Source organism: Mobula birostris, chromosome 8, assembly GCF_030028105.1.
Source record: "Mobula birostris isolate sMobBir1 chromosome 8, sMobBir1.hap1, whole genome shotgun sequence".
Classification (NCBI taxonomy): domain Eukaryota; kingdom Metazoa; phylum Chordata; class Chondrichthyes; order Myliobatiformes; family Myliobatidae; genus Mobula; species Mobula birostris.
The window spans coordinates 35682626-35699243 of record NC_092377.1 but is presented as its reverse complement, the minus strand read 5'-3'; the positions used below and the strand labels follow the sequence as shown (position 1 = coordinate 35699243).

The 16618-nt window shown below is 37.5% G+C and overlaps 1 protein-coding gene and 1 long non-coding RNA gene across 5 annotated transcripts in view; one reads left to right on the top strand and one right to left on the bottom strand.

The window, feature by feature from the left end:
* LOC140201231 (endothelial PAS domain-containing protein 1-like) overlaps nt 1-16618 on the bottom strand; it is a 124326-nt gene that overhangs the window by 4316 nt on the left and 103392 nt on the right. For both annotated transcript variants that reach the window (XM_072265002.1, XM_072265000.1), the window contains exons 8-13: nt 15268-15415; nt 12031-12245; nt 11389-11597; nt 9571-9681; nt 7595-8088; nt 1289-1406 (exon numbers count right to left, since the gene is read on the bottom strand). In XM_072265002.1, the coding sequence (XP_072121103.1) occupies nt 1289-1406; nt 7595-8088; nt 9571-9681; nt 11389-11597; nt 12031-12245; nt 15268-15415 (1295 nt within the window). The remainder of the gene's footprint in view (nt 1-1288; nt 1407-7594; nt 8089-9570; nt 9682-11388; nt 11598-12030; nt 12246-15267; nt 15416-16618) is intronic.
* Nucleotides 1-16618, top strand: part of LOC140201232 (uncharacterized) — a 140905-nt gene that overhangs the window by 102914 nt on the left and 21373 nt on the right. The window contains exons 4-5 of one of the 3 annotated variants that reach the window (XR_011886799.1): nt 430-549; nt 3826-4807. The exons of 1 other annotated variant lie outside the window; for it this stretch is intronic. This is a non-coding gene — a long non-coding RNA (uncharacterized lncRNA). Of the gene's footprint in view, nt 1-429; nt 997-3825; nt 4808-16618 lie in introns of those variants that run through there. One more of the 3 variants, XR_011886798.1, reaches the window with a different exon arrangement.

The window sequence follows — 16618 nt, the reverse complement described above, 5'->3', positions numbered from 1 at the left end:
TTCCATTTTTACCATAATGGACTACACTGCGCTCTGAGGTAAGTATTTGTGCTTCTATATTATCATTTCACTGACTTGCCTTGAATACTCTTTTATCTTAATTTTGGTTTGGTCTGTTGAACTTTGACCATACTATTGGACCTTACAGAGACTGGGGGTATTTATACTTCTGAGTTAATTCAAAAAAGGCAATCTTCCAATTTTCTACATCAATAAGTTGGGTGCGTTGGTAAAGTGGTATATTGCATCTGAGGAAACAGTGTAGTCATAACAATGGGGATGAATACTTTTTCAGCCTTACAATTTTTGTTTTTAATTTTTAGCAAATTTAAGATTGCTTCATTCTTAATTAACACATTGGTAGATGGAGGTTTTAGCAGACTATAAGATTCTCTTTGAACTTGCTGTTAATGTTATATTCTGAAACAGTACAAGATTTTCCACCCTGTGATGGATAACTCCATATTCAAGAAAATTCCAGTGCTGGAAGTTTTCCCACAGCCTTTTAGTTAGGCTGATTCAAACTACACAGACAAGTCAGTTGCAAAGGTATTGAAGTTCTATATAGCCAGTGATGAAACTTAAATGTAAGTATAGCTGCACGATTGGTAACTACAGAGAGGACTGGTGAGTTACCTGGACAATGTATTTTACAAAAACTATTGTGTTAAAATGGACTTTGGCTTTTACGTTCAAATTATGTTTCATTTTTTTCTTGTGAATACTGTATGTATGTGTCAGTGATGCTATTGCATCTGTGCATACAACAAATAAACTCAAGTTCAAAAGCTTTTTTCCTGTCTTTCAAAAAGTTCAGTGAGTTGTAAAAGTTGTTGGCTTTGTAGCTCAGGCAAAAGCTGATATTTCTGATTTTTTTAAGATAAATAATACTAGAATCATATTTGCAATCTCAAGGATTATTGAAAAAAAATTACAAATTAGAGTTGGACAAATCCTTCAGTTTTCACATTATGCTTTTTAAAACTTCATTACAGATCCAAACCAAACAATTTCAGTTAAGTCAAGGTACAGTATTAAAAAAGTATAAATTGTTAATTTTTTCTTCTTTGGTTTAAAACAGTACTTGAGCATATTCGTCCTTTATGTAAAATTAATGGGCTAATTATACAACTACTAAATGAAAACTCGGGTATTTTGCTAGGGGCTGTAATAAGTTATATCAACATGCCTTATCAAAGAATAATACAAGTAGATAACATGTGCTTATTAGATTCCATCTTCAACCAACTTAAAAATACCAATAGCAGATTTAAAAAAATAAACTTACTGTTGATTGTTGAAATATCTGCTCTCCAAAATCCAGCTGTAGTTTCCGTTTCAAATTGTTTCTGAAATTCAGTTCACTGATGGTGTCTTTTCCATGTTGTCCAAAGTTATCCAGGGATCTAAAGCAAAGCAGTAGTGTGGTGTGAAATAATTTAATATTTTGTTATTAACCCCCTTCTTAACTAAAAGCATAGGACCTTAAATTTCTCTAATGAAAATGTAAGAAATAGGTTTGCAGAGATATGGGAGCCTGTTTTATACTGCACTGAATTACACTTCATCGATGTACGGTGAAGACTTATCATAATCCTGTTTAGATTATGCTTTCATGGGCACTGATCAATATGCTATACCTATTGTCAAAGTGGCCGTTATTCAAATGAAATACACTTTGATTATGGCCTGTCTTATATTCAACCTTCCCAAATTTCTTCATATGCTTCCGACAGGGAGAACTGTCAGGCTTTCTGGAAATGGAATTAATGCACAGACCAGAGAAAGAAATTGTCCATTAGAGTTTTTTGTAGCAGTGACCAATATGTCCAACGTCCAACTTTGCCATCTGGTACAGTTCAACCAGCAACTAGCTTAGCTTACCTTCTAAATCACTGAAAATTTACATTGTTGGCCAAGGACAGTTAGCTTCCAGATCATTCTCTTACAACCCCTACCCAATGCAATATTAACTTTGAGAAATAAGACTTAATGATACATTCTCTTCTACTCCTAGTTCCATCCCTATAAGGGGTTATTTCTCTTCATCCAAAAAATAAAGTATACAGCCAGACCAGGATGCATCATACTGTGCAACAGGACAGAGCTATCTAAATGGGATAATTTTAATAAGCTCAGTTTGTATTGGGTTAATTTAGAATACTACTTCAATCATACCATCACAGCTTTTTTGCACTTTTAAGAATAATCATTCACCAGAATAGTTGAAAGGCCTGATGATTGAGGCACAAATGGCATCATTTTGAACTTGACACATTTTGTGTTTAACTCGTGCAGCTTCTGTTTGTCTTAGGAGTACAGTTAAAAATCAAATTTGGGAGGGGGTAGAGAAAGATTCTTTATGGGATTCAGGTAAAGGAATCTGGAGTTCAATTAAGCCAAAGGTATTTGAATAAGAAAAGTCTAGAGCTTGTGGACCAATATTAAAATATTTAATGGTCATGTTGGTCAGACTTGAAATTTTGAAATATCAGTTTCTAGCTGTTGAGAAGAATACAATTCTGTTATTTGGTGGAATCAAGCTGATGGAGAAGTGAGGCACTTACATCAGTTGATCGTTGCTCATGTTTCAGCCCACTGCATGTGTACTATAAAGCATGGAACTCAGGAGATAAGTTGTATGAGTGAGTATCTATTTCACCAAGTGTGGTCTCATGCTCTATATTTATTTGCAGATCTTTTCTGTTTTAATGTTTTATTTCTATTAACGAATTATTAAACCACTCCTTAAAATGGCAGGATTCACCAATTGATTTCATACCAGTTCCCTGTGCAGCAATCAAGCCAGTATCATCCCTCACTTCACCTGCATAACTATGTCAAGGCTTTCTTTTTTAATCCCCCTCAAGTGTTTATGCAATTTCCTTCAGAAATCATTGATAACAAGAGAATACAAGGAGATGGAGTAGGCAAAGCCTACTCTACCATTCATAAAGATCATTGCTAATATTCTCCTCAACTTAAATTTCCTGTATATCCCTTGATTTGCTTTATATCCTGAAATCCATCAATCTGTTTCAAATGAACTCAATGACAGGACCTTCAGGGTAGAGAATTCCAAATGTAGATTGATGTCCAAGTGAGGAATTGTCTGTTCATCTCCATTCTAACTGGCCCACCCCTCATTCTGAGATGTTGACTTCTTCTGGACTCCTCAACCAGAGGAGATACAGCCCCTCTATTTTGTGACATCATGTAAGAATTTCAGTCATTCTTAAAAACTCTAAAGAAAGAGACATTGGGTTATTTATTTTCTCCCCATTCCCAGGAACTATTCTTTGTCACACTCCCTCTTCAGCAGATGTATCTGTGTTTAGGAACGGAGACCAAAACTGTACACAATATCTAGAGGCAGTCTCACACAGGCTTGAGTAATTGTATTAGGAGTGCGTTGCTCTTGGACTTAAATCTCTTAATGAGACTAACATAACATTTATCAACCTATTGCCTGCTATACCTGTTAAATTTCAGTGACCTGTCTACAAGGATTCCCAATCCTTTTGAACGTCGATTGTCCCTGAGTAACCTCACATCAGATACATACTACATACAATCTGCCATTATCTTACTCACTTTCTTTATTACTGTCTATCCCCTTGAGTTCGCTTTGTATCTTTTTTTTCCCCACACTCTGATTAGATGTGAGTTCCAGGCCATTAACATAAACATACCTCGTTGAATTGTTCTTGTATCTTGCTGAAGGTCTACATTTATTTTCTTTGCTCTTGTGCTATCGGCTATCAATTTAGCTTATCCAAAATTGTGCACTGTTTTAGATTACCATTTTTTTTCCCTCCTGCTTAGCTCCAATCAGAAAAAGTCCGGCTTCTCCAGCTCGACCTAACAACATATACCTCTTATTCTTGGAACCATTCTGGTATGTTCTCCCCACATCCTTCATTTTCTTACTAACATGTGAGCAGACTGTGATGTAGCGTTGTTGTTTAGCCAGAGCTAAATGTTCAGCAAAACCTCTTTAGTACTCATATTTTACAAAGCTAAGATCCCTTAACTTTTCCAACTACTTCCTCAATGTATTATGCAAAGACAAACACCCATATCTGTTTCCGCAATATTTTGAGAACAGTGCCATCAAGCTTGCCATGCTTTCTGCCAAAATAAGTCACCTCAGACTCTTTTAAATTCCCTGTCACTTGTCTTCCCTGGCTGTGTCTTGATGCATTTGTTTGATATCATATATTGTGGTTTGGTATCATGGGAAAATTTTTGAATTTGTCTCTGTTCCAATATCCATGACATAGATGAATATGCAATGAACCTTGTGCCAATTCTTGAGGAACACTACCATCTGAAAGATCAACCATTTACCATGCTTTTAACTAAGTTCATATTGATCTCCCTATTACAGGAACCACTATTTGTTACTTTGTCACTGCTTTCTTAAAATCCATGTAAACAAGTCTACTGTTCCCTTGCAGTTTTTTAAAAAAATGAATATCTGTATAATGCTTTCCCAGCTTAGATGAATAAACTCTTCTCTGGCTTCCAGCCAGGTACAGTATCAATTTTCAACCAAAGATTCAATGACATACTCTGCTATCTTCATCAAGGATGATGCTTGGGCCTGTCTAGTTCGGTAATACTTATACCCCATCATCCATCCCTCCTGATTAGTTGGTCCTCATCCAATCAGGTTTCCAATATCCCATTTTATTTACAATCGAATTCCAGTCCTGAGAGCAAGAATTCTGTCTTTGTTAATATTCTTTTCCTCTAGTTAGTTAAATGCAATCCCCAATTTACACATCAATGCTGGCTATTGTTATTGAACTCAAAAGTCAGCAATTGCCTTTTAAGTTTGTTTTACCTGAATATTGATTCGAAACCAAATCACTCATGAGTGATGTTAATCATAATGGCCTGTGGTTATGAGGCATGTCCTAATATCCCATTTTGATCATGATTTTGAATTTTGATTTTGATCAGCTTCCAATCCCATGGCACTTACCCCTCCAGGAAAGTTTGTGTAATTATGACATATCCTTATACTACCTACCTTCCCTGTCTCCCTCAGCAACTTGAGAAACTAAGCTGTCCCGACCAGGGCCCATTCACTAAGTAAATTTTTCCAGTACATATCATTATCGGTGGTGGGGAAAATGCTAGAGTCATTTATCAAAGATGTGATAACAGCACATTTGGAAAGTGGTGAAATCATCGGACAAAGTCAGCATGGAATTGTGAAAGGAAAATCATGTCTGATGAATCTCATAGAAGTTTTTGAGGATGTAACTAGTAGAGTGGATAGGGGAGAACCAGTGGATGTGGTATATTTGGATTTTCAAAAGGCTTTTGACAAGGTCCCACACAGGAGATTAGTGTGCAAACTTAAAGCACACTGTGTTGGGGGTAAGGTATTGATGTGGATAGAGAATTGGTTGGCAGACAGGAAGCAAAGAGTGGGAATAAACGGGACCTTTTCAGAATGGCAGGCAGTGACTAGTGGGGTACCGCAAGACTCAGTGCTGGGACCCCAATTGTTTACAATATATATTAATGATTTAGATGAGGGAATTAAATGCAGCATCTCCAAGTTTGCGGATGACACGAAGCTGGGCGGCAGTGTTAGCTGTGAGGAGGATGCTAAGAGGATGCAGGGTGACTTGGATAAGTTACGTGAGTGGGCAAATTCATGGCAGGTGCAATTTAATGTGGATAAATGTGAGGTTATCCACTTTGGTGGCAAAAACAGGAAAACATTATTATCTGAATGGTGGCTGATTAGGAAAAGCGGAGGTGCAACGAGACCTGGGTGTCATTATACACCAGTCATTGAAAGTGGGCATGCAGGTACAGCAGACGGTGATAAAGACGAATGGTATGCTGGCATTTATAGCGAGAGGATTCGAGTACAGGAGCAGGGAGGTACTACTGCAGTTGTACAAGGCCTTGGTGAGACCACACCTGGAGTATTATGTGCAGTTTTGGTCCCCTAATCTGAGGAAAGACATCCTTGCCATAGAGGGAGTAAAAAGAAGGTTCACCAGATTGATTCCTGGGATGGCAGGACTTTCATATGATGAAAGACTGGATTGACTAGGCTTATACTCTCTGGAATTTAGAAGATTGAGGGGGGATCTTATTGAAACGTATAAAATCCTAAAGGGATTGGACAGGCTAGATGCAGGAAGATTGTTCCCGATGTTGGGGAAGTCCAGAACAAGGGGTCACAGTTTGAGGATAAAGGGGAAGCCTTTTAGGACTGAGATGAGGAAAAACTTCTTCACACAGAGAGTGGTGAATCTGTGGAATTCTCTGCCACAGGAAACAGTTGAGGCTAGTTCATTGGCTATATTTAAGAGGGAGTTAGATATGGCCCTTGTGGCTAAAGGGATCAGGGAGTTTGGGGGGAAGGCTGGTACAGGGTTTTGAGTTGGATGATCAGCCATAATCATACTGAATGGCGGTGCAGGCTTGAAGGGCCGAATGGCCTACTCCTGCACCTATTTTCTATGTTTCTAAAACAAATTATTTAGCTGACATTTTGTCAACATGTTCTTTGTAAATACTAATATAAAGTTCTGATTATTCTAGCCTTGCCTTTTACCTCCAAATATTTGCCATCTTCTGTGTTGCTACATCATCATTTACCATCATCAAAGAGGGGAATGAGTACAAGAACTGGGACAGCCCATTACAGTCATACAAGACATTGGTGACATCACACCTGGAATACTCTGTGTAATTCTGGTCAACATACTAAAGGATGAATGTGATTAAACTAGACAGGGTGCAGAGAAGTTTTGCCAGGACTGGTGGGCTTGAATGATAAGGAGACACAGCTGTTTCTCCTGCGATTGTAAAAGGTTGGGGAGAGAGTGTCACTTGAAAGAGGTTTATAAAATCATAAAGGACTTGGATACTGTTTCCAATGTAGGGGAGTCTATAACAAAGTGAGATAGGGTTAGGGTGAGAGGAGAATGATTTAAAGACCTGAGAGCCAGGATTTTACCCCACATGGAATAAGCAGCATGTAATAGTAGAGAAGGATACTTACAACTTTTGAAAGACATTAGGACAGGATCAGGGATTGGAAAGGTTTCCAAGGATTTGGGGAAAATGCAAGTAAATGTGGCTAACTCAAGAAGGCTCCTTAGTTGGCATAGTCAAGTTGAGTGAAACAGGTCATGTTTCCATCTGTGACCACCCATGTATACATGTGAGGTGACATGCATATCAAAGAATTTTAGGTTATTAACCTATTCAATTGTCATGTACACTAGTTGGAAGTCTTTTCCTCTTCACTCTCCTCTTAATATATTGTTTCACATGGTTCTCACTTGATGAAATCACCAAGCATGCGCCTTTCTTTTTGCCTTATCCTATTCTCCATCTCCGTCACCATCCAAGAAGCAGTGGCTTTTATTCCATGGGGATCTACTTAGGTTGTGGCAGAATCATCTCCTCTACAGATCACTCAATATTCCGGTACAGTTTTTCCTGCTTATCCTTGATTGATTCTATTTGATCTTAGCTAGATCCCGCTTATCTTTCAGATCATAGAAAGAAAATGCTGAAACAGGTTTTCATTTTTTTTTTTTTTTCCTTTTACCTTTCTTTATAGAGTGACGTGTGCACCAACTGGCAAGGTGGGACACCAGGTGGGATACCAGGCAACGATCCAGTCCTCTGATCCATCAGTTTCCACTTCCTCGCCATACAGTTGAAAGGTAGATCAGGAGGCCACTGACTACCTGTTTTGCAACCCACTGAGGATACTGGAGTACTTAGGGGTGAATGGTAAGGTGGCAGAGGAATACCATTTCTGGTGTTGTAACCCAGTGGAGGGATTTGGGTGGGATCATTCTTCTTTACTGATGACATCTGGGTACAGTACTTTTCTGGAGGCAGCTGTCTGTGCAAGGTCACAAAATTTGGAGCAAATGACTGGAGCATACTGTTCACATTGACTGAATAATCTTGAGTCCTTGATGGGTTTTCAGAAGCGGCTTGCTCATCACGACATATCGGGCTTAGCTGGAAGTCTTCCCCATCCATCGGAATATATGGAGCCAGTGTTTCAAGGTCCAGATCACTCAATTCTGCCTGGAATCAGAAATTATGTTAATAATGATGAAGAACACACAAACACATGCACAGTTTGTCTGTTTTGTGTACACGTGCCATTCCACACAGGTATAAACCTAGCCAGGTTATCAACTATTAACATATTCATGCAAGCAGCACCAAGTTACCAAAGGTTCTATAACAGAACTGCGCTACTTAAGATAAAAAGTTTGTTTCTAAATGTTAATAGTGGAGTGATAATGGTATACTTTCTTATCTTTTTTTTAAAATCTCAAATAACTTAGCTAGCAGCTTAATTCTGCATATTACTTTCAGAGAATTTAATTGATTAAGAGCAAACTACCTTTTAAAAAAATCTTACAGTATTGCTTTTCAATTAAGGCCTGAAACTATTTTTTCCCTGTAATTTACCCTTTTTCTGTCTCATGGACTTTGCAATTGGTGTTGGAAAAACTACTGAATGGACATACAGTATAGTCCGCTTAATAAATGACAAGGTTACAATAGTTCAGGCAATAGGACTGGAAAAAAAGGTTTGCCAGACATGGTTCGCTGATTTATTCAAATATGTCTTGATTTTAAAACTGGTGCCATTTTAATGAACACTATTTTAATCCATATACCTCAAAACTGAGAGCTGTCAAAAATTGCTATTAATGCATTTATCAAGGGAGGTGATTTGACAACTTCCAGGGCTGTAGGTGGAGTATCTCAGGCTTTGAAAGTGTAAGCTAGGCAGCCCAAGCAAGCTTTAACAGGCAAGGTGATACTATTTTGACACAATGTAATGAAGTCCAAATTTAACTGATCTGTCTCTGTGGAAATATGCGGCATCACTGTAGGCAAGATCCACCACATCTTACAGGCTACTGATGTCTTGGGGCCCTGATTCAATCAGCTCAAATCAAGCCATCAGAAGACACCAACTTACACTGATTCCCCATTTACCTTCAGGCACAGTGCTCCCTTCTGCAGTCCTCTCTGGGGCCAGGAGAAAAAAGACCATTGTTCAGTTCACTTGTGCAAGGCTGTCCTGCAATCTGCAGCTTAATACTTGAGTGTTTCATTGCTCTGGAGACTTCCATAGAACTGCTGCATGCTCAGAGCATAATGATCATTTACTGTGGGTATGCTATGATTTTCTTTGTGTAGGTTTTATATTCATCTGAAGTCCTGAAGAAGGGTCTTGGCCCAAAATGTCGACTGTTTATTCATTTCCATAGATGCTGCCTGACCTGCTGAGTTCCTCCAGCATTTTTGGGTGTTGCTTTATATTCATCTTGTGCATTACATTATTTTGCAGGAAGTTAGGTATGTGACTTTAACTGACTTCCTTTGCTGCACAGTTGATCATCATATTCAATGAATTCTGATAACACTTTTGTATCTATTTATCTATTTGAATAAGATACATTAATGCCCTTCCATTTCTTAGGAATCTCTGATTGACTGAATAGATATTGTCTTAAAGTTTATTTTGTATTAATTTATTGAACTGACCTGAGTGCTGCAGTGTTTTTTTGCTTCAGTGTCCATAGCAAAAAGCTTCTCAATCAGTTCTATCTTAAGTTCATTGTCCAAGGAACTGTAGTAATCTCCAGGGCTGCTTGGCTATAATTGCAAAGTAAAGAAACATTTTCAAACATGTTATCCTGTGATGGAAATATGATTCATCCTATTACCATAGTACATTATTAAATGGTATTAAGCTTTGCCTGCAATGGTATCACAGGTCTGAATCTAAGCTTTAGTTGCATGCAGTGAATGAAAGTATTGTTTGTTTTTGAAACAGTTCAGATGTACATGATATGGTGGAAAAAAGCTGTCTGAATAATGTAATTCTAACTAACCAAAAGTCTGCTGTGAATTCATTATAAAATGCTAGCTGAATTTAAACTCATCAGTAAATTAAAATACAGTGAGAAAAGAACTATGCTATAAAAAGTTTAATATCAAAAGGTCTTAATTGGTGTAGTTATGAACACTAAAAATTCTGCAAAGATAATACATGGTGTAATCTGTAATAGCCATGTATGGTATTAAATTGTAAGCAAACCTCTATTGTGCATGATCTCTTGCAGTGTTTTTGAACACAAGAGTAAATTTAGGACTGTACACTGGGTGTCAGACAGTTTGATCCAAGGTACATGGTATAATAATTACTGGTCAGTAAATCATAGTCAAAGTGTGTCTAAATCTTCATTGTATTATTGATGGACAGGTGTCTTCAACAGTGAGTGAGGCTTATAAAATTACCTCGATGATACATTTAAAAAAATTGCATTGTATGGAAATGTTTCATGAAACTGGGAGGCAAAATGTTTGCTGCATTATAGTCATGTTCTAACCTGCTGTTATAACTGCACAATATGGCAATTCCAAATGATGATTTCCCAGCATGTCAGTTGTGGGTAATTCAACATTTGGACAATCAATAGCTGCTAGATCATAAATAAGCAACAGATAAGAAGAAATACTACAGGCAATGGTGAGTGGGAAGAAAAGCTGTTGTGGGTCACCATCTGGTTACAGATGGGTAAAATGTCAAGAGCTGGATATTTTAAGTATTTGATGTAATTTTTGGAGTAGCAACAATTTAACTTTAGATATTATATTAAAGAAAAAGTTACTATTTGCAATCATGTCAGACAATTTTTCCATAATGAAATGAGCTCTTAGTTCTCCTGTAATATGTATTACCTGTCTTTAATTTAGTGAAGCAAAGCATTTAAAAAAAAGTGAGCAATTTTAAACATTGGGGAGAGTTTATTTAAAGATATATTCTGAGCCTTATATTTAAAAGAGATATAGCAATTATGTATTTTGAAATAAAGATCTTTTAAACAAAGGAGGGAAAAGAAGGTGCACAGGGTGGTGGGGGTGGATTTGGAGCTGTACGGTAGGTAAAGATTATGGAGTTAATTAGAAATGAAGGCTAGGACATAAATTCAATCATTTAGGGATATGAACCAGACAAGATTAGGAATGGTGATAAGCAAATGGGATTTAGTGCTAGACATGAATCAAATGACAGAGTTTGGGATCACGTAGGTTTATAGAAGGTGGAGATTAAAACTGTTTAATACAAACCATATGCAGACACATCAATGATGTGTGTGAAACAGGGTGATGCAGGTCAGGTAGAGGTGCAAGCAAACATCACCACCTTACTTGGTCCTACTACTGCAGTGTGTAGCATTCTTTACTTTTGTTATAAAGGGAAGTGGAAGGGAATTAAGTGCTTGACATAATCTCTGTAAATATAGATTACAACTGCTTTTCAGAAATTGTAGTTTGTAATTTTGTCTTATTACTTACAGAAGAACTTGAGGTGCTGCTGCAGGTATGTGGACTGGAACTGCCAGATGGGACCTGGGGCACTGTAAAGGCGCGTAGATCCAGAGACGATTGCTTGTTTAGTTCAGAAGGACATTTCGCATTTGATTTTGTGACTTCCATAGGCCACGGCTTGCTTGGTGGCATAATAGCTTTATTGTAAAGAGGGGCTTCCTCATACTGTTGATTTCCTAGTGAGGAGAATAAAGAAGTGGATATGTATTGAAATTGTTGGTTCAGTTATGCAATGTTAAGCATAAAATGTAAACTATTTTGTCAGTTTGAAAGGGTATGAATATCTTAGCAGCAAGTATGGTCATTTCTACTGCATACAAGAATAATGGTCTGGAATACACTATCCAGGATTCTGTTAATTTCTCTGCCACTGCAATATTCCCAAAGTATGTTCAAGTCTACCACTGCCTGTCAAAAACTGCAAAGACACAGATTTTCCTTTCTCCACTGGGAACTGCCTCATTTCTTGTAGCCACTCCACTACTACATCCCAAATTTTCTTGATTAACTTCATACCTCTTTGATGACCCCCCCCCAATCACGTTTTCAAAAAAAAAATCACAGCATTATTGTTTTAAATTGTAACACTCTGTAACATAGCTTTGTTACCGAAGTCAAGTAAGATGATGGAATCTCCAGGTGTAGGAGCAAGTTGTGCTAGTTCATCAGGTTCTTCCTTCAATTTACTAAACAGCAGTTGACCATCATCTGGCACTGGAGCACCATTAATGTGTCTCCTATTCATATTTCTCACAGTCTGGCATGGTTTGAAGAGCGACTCTGTCTGGTCCATTGAGAATACAACATTGTTCTCCTCAATTTCACTGTGAATACACAACAGTTGATTTTAAACTTTGGTTGTGCTGTAGAATGAAAGAAAGCAACTTGCATTTCATTTCATATCTTGTCACATCCTCAAGATAGCTCTTTTTTATGATAGATGTTTGTGTAGTTACTATAATGTTGATGCTCATTGTAACAATTTTGGTGAAATCATGCTCTGACATTGGTCATGGAATATATTTGACCTTATTAAGAGTTTTCCTTGTTCTAATTCAAGTTGTCTTCAGATTCACCCTCAGCACATAGGAAAACTGTGTTTTAATTTAATATTTTTCCAACAGACAATACTGCACTTATCCAACATTGTGCTCAATTCAGAAAACCCATCAGATCAATACCAAACGCATTAAGCCACTTCTGCCCACATATTATTTATGAAATTTTCTCCAATTAGTACTTTACAAATGATCAGCTGTGATAACTTTATGGTCACTTTGACGAAAGTTTGCTTCCTGGAATCATGTCCAATGACTAGGGTGTGCCAAAGATGTTGGTGTTTGGATCTTTGTTGTTTGTGAGTTATGTAAATGATTTGGGCATAAATACACAAGGCTTGATTAGTACATTTGCAGATGACACAAAATTAGATGGAGGTGGTGAAGATGAAAAAGGTTTATCGTAGATTACGGGCAACCTTAATCAGTTAGTGAATTAAGCTAAGGATCAGCAAATGAATTTAAATATAGGGAAATATAAGGTGATGCATTTTGGAAAGTCAAAACAGCATTAGACATGTGCTGAATGGTGCAGTATTCATCCACATCATTATATGGTGCCCCATTACATAGATGATCGTGCTCAATGGCCATGATTGCTCTTGGCAAATTTTTCAACAGAAGTAGTTTGCCCAGAAGGCAGGAATAGCAATGTCTTTATAGGACAGGTAACCCCAGTTGTTAACAATCCCTTCAGAGATCGTCTGCCTGGCACTAGTGGTCGCATAACCAAGACTTGTGATATGCGCCAGCTGCCCACACGGCCATCCACCATCTGCTCCCATGGCTTCATATGATCCTGATCGGAGGGGCTAAGCTGGTGCTACACATTGCCCAAGGGTGATCTGCAGGCTAATGGAGAGAAGAAGCGCCTTTTACTTCCTTTGATGGAGATGTATCTCCACCCCACCATGCTGTAGAGCAGGGGTCCCCAACCTTTTGCGCACTGCAGACCGGTTTAATATTGACAATATCCTTGCGGACCTCGCGTGCATTCAAGTTCAACAGTGGGCATGACAGGGATGAGGAAAGGTGCAGCTGACTCATATTGGTTCATATCGCCAAATCATATTGTTTCCTCATGGCCCAGTGGTTGGGGACTACTGCTGTAGAGTACAAGGGAGCATATAGGAACAGCCAAACCAAGTGCATAGTTCAAATTAGCATCACAGGTAGTCAGAGTGTTGAAAACAGCTTTCATCAGTCAGGGTACTGAGTTTAGGAGTAAGGACATTATGATGCAATTGTATAAGTCATTGGTAAGGTCACACTTGGAGTCTTGTGCACAGTTTTGGTCACCCTATAATAGAGAGTACATGATTAAACTGAGAGAGGGCAGAGAAAATGTACACAGATGTTGCAGGACTACAAGACCTGAGTTATAGGGAACAGTTGTCCAGGCTAGGTCTTTCTTCCTTGGAGCACAGAAGAATGAGAAATGACCTTACAGACCCAGGATAGGGGAGTCTAAAACTGGGGGGAGGGCATAGATTGAGGATGAGAGGGATCTGGGGGAGCAACTTTTTCCACACAAATGGTAGTGAACAGCTAGAACAAGATATCAGAAGAAGTATTTATGGCAGGTACATTTAAGAAACACTTGCTTAGGTACATGGTGGGGCAGGGCTGAGAGGCAAATAGGCCAAAAGCAGGAAATTGGAACTAACATGCTGAGCACCATGGTGAGCAGACTTGTTGGACTAAAGGCCCATATCTGTACTGCAATACTCTTTGACTATTACTTTAATTGACACTTTTGTTCACAATGTATTCCACAGTTATGAGACGTAACCTCTGGAAAAATGAGCAATCTAAGTGCTTTGAGTTCAGTTTATTCAAATATTATAATTTATTGGCTAAAAATTATCAGTTGATGTGGCATAATGGCTGTGGTCAGGCTCTAAATAGTAAACTTGTAAATTAAATGTGGTCTAAATACCTATGATTTCTGCATATATTGATCATTTTAATTGCACTTAACTGACCTTTCCTTTAGCAAATATGAACTGCTAATCATTGCATTTTAATCTTTGTTATGCTTGCCAGTCTCTGATTATTCTGAATCTAGTGAAGAACAATAAGGCGAGAGTAACTGATATCATATACTGCTTTAACTTGCACTCTGTTACAAACAATTTACCTTTTGTTTTAGAAAAGACTGAGAATTAATTTGTTGAATCATAGCCTCTTGCATTTTAAGTTCAAACAAATTAAAAGCTACTTTTTAATTAGGCTTGTTGAAATTATTCACTTGAAACATCTAAGTGAGAATCATATTCAACACCTTGAATACTTTTTCATCTAGACAGCAATAGGCTAACTAAATAACCTGATTTAACTTGCACACAAATTAGACTTAACTGAAAACCAAATCTGTCCGACAAAATCCTTTATACCAATTTTAAAAGTTAAGTTTCTCTCAAAATCAAGTTACCTGCAAATAACAACACTATTTTATGTTCAACATCTGTTAACTGCAACCCTGCCTAATACTTAAGTGATGATTAAATTTAGTTGTAATCAGTGAAGAGAAACACTTTAATCATATACAGCTTTTAGCAGGAGCCCTTCTGTATTTTAAATGTTTTATACTTTACCACCAGGACTACCGAAGTTTCCTGACAAGCTTGTCATGTGCCTAAGGCTGGGCTACTGATGAGTCTTTACTAATCGTCCATGTACAGAGAACAATAGAAGGCTCAGACGCCAAAATAAGATCACTGAATCACAGGATTTCTGTCCTGAATTTCCTGGCTGTGAGATCAGTTGTGCAATAAAGCAGACATACCTCAGAACATAGTTGATGCAGACAATGCACTGTGGCTGAGAGTTACGGCTGTTGTAGATGACTGTCCCCTGGGTCTCAACCCACACATATCCACCTCGTTTAGCAAGCATCCGGTACTGGCCAGTAACTGACTGACCTTTCGTGCATACTTTAAAAACAAAAATAAAAAAGGAAGACCTCACTTCATGTATTTAATTTCAGTGATCATCCAGAAGTATTTTATAAACAAACCATTTCATTATGTATTGAACATCATTTGATCATGTAACATTGACATTGTGCAGTATCATTGTACAATACAATGAAATGTGTATTATTTTGTTTTGAATTATACTCTATTCACTGTTTAAATTTTAAACACCTTTAATATTGTTTATTACAATTTGGAATATTAAAAACATTAGAAAATTGCCACTCAATGTATTAGAATGCTACTTTCCACAATATTTCTTTAATGTACATCCATGAAGTACTTATGTATTTTCAGCCTGTAATTTAGAAGTTTAAACTGCACCTTGATTCAGTATTGGCTTTGGGAGCCTGTCTGAATCTGGTAGTTATCATTTGTGTTTTGAGAGGATAATGACATTGGTCACAATCAATAAAATCTCAATGTGTGCTATGCTCCAGTTGCTTGTTTACCAGGAGGCCTTGTTAGCGCTGTAATCTTGTTTTCAACAGCACACAATGTCACCAGAAGAACACCTGCCAATCTGATAGGCCAATGATTACACAAGTACTGCAATGTAGAAGCTAAACTACACTGTTGATCACCCTATTCACCTTCTACTGACCTACAAAAACAACTACTTATGGACACCTTATATTAAATATTCAGGTTGCATGCAACACAAACATAAGCTTCAGAGAATAGAAATTATTGCTGTGGTTAAAAATGAAACATTAGAAATTTAGCCTGTTTACAACTGAAGATAAAGCTTTGCTATCTGATTTCATTTTCAATCCTATAAAGGCTATTATGAAATTAAGTGAGTTTGAGATTATGGCCATTGGAGAATAGGTTGAAGAATATGGATCTTTAATTCAATTAGTTGTCCTTATTAAGGTTTCAAAAATGATTTATATTCATCACAAAGACATTAAAACAAGATTCCAAACTGTTTTATATAATTTCATATAATGCTTTTTTGTTTCTTCTTTATAGCTTAACTTTCTGCAGTACCACACCCAAATGATCCACCTCCATTACCCCTATCACAGATTAGACGATTCATCTGAAAAGCCAGCAGAGCTAGTATTATTACTCCTCTTTGACCTTTGTCGATAACATCAAACAGCAGTTTTATTTCTGATGGCTGCTTTGTTCTGGTTATTTCTTGTTCTTTCCTCC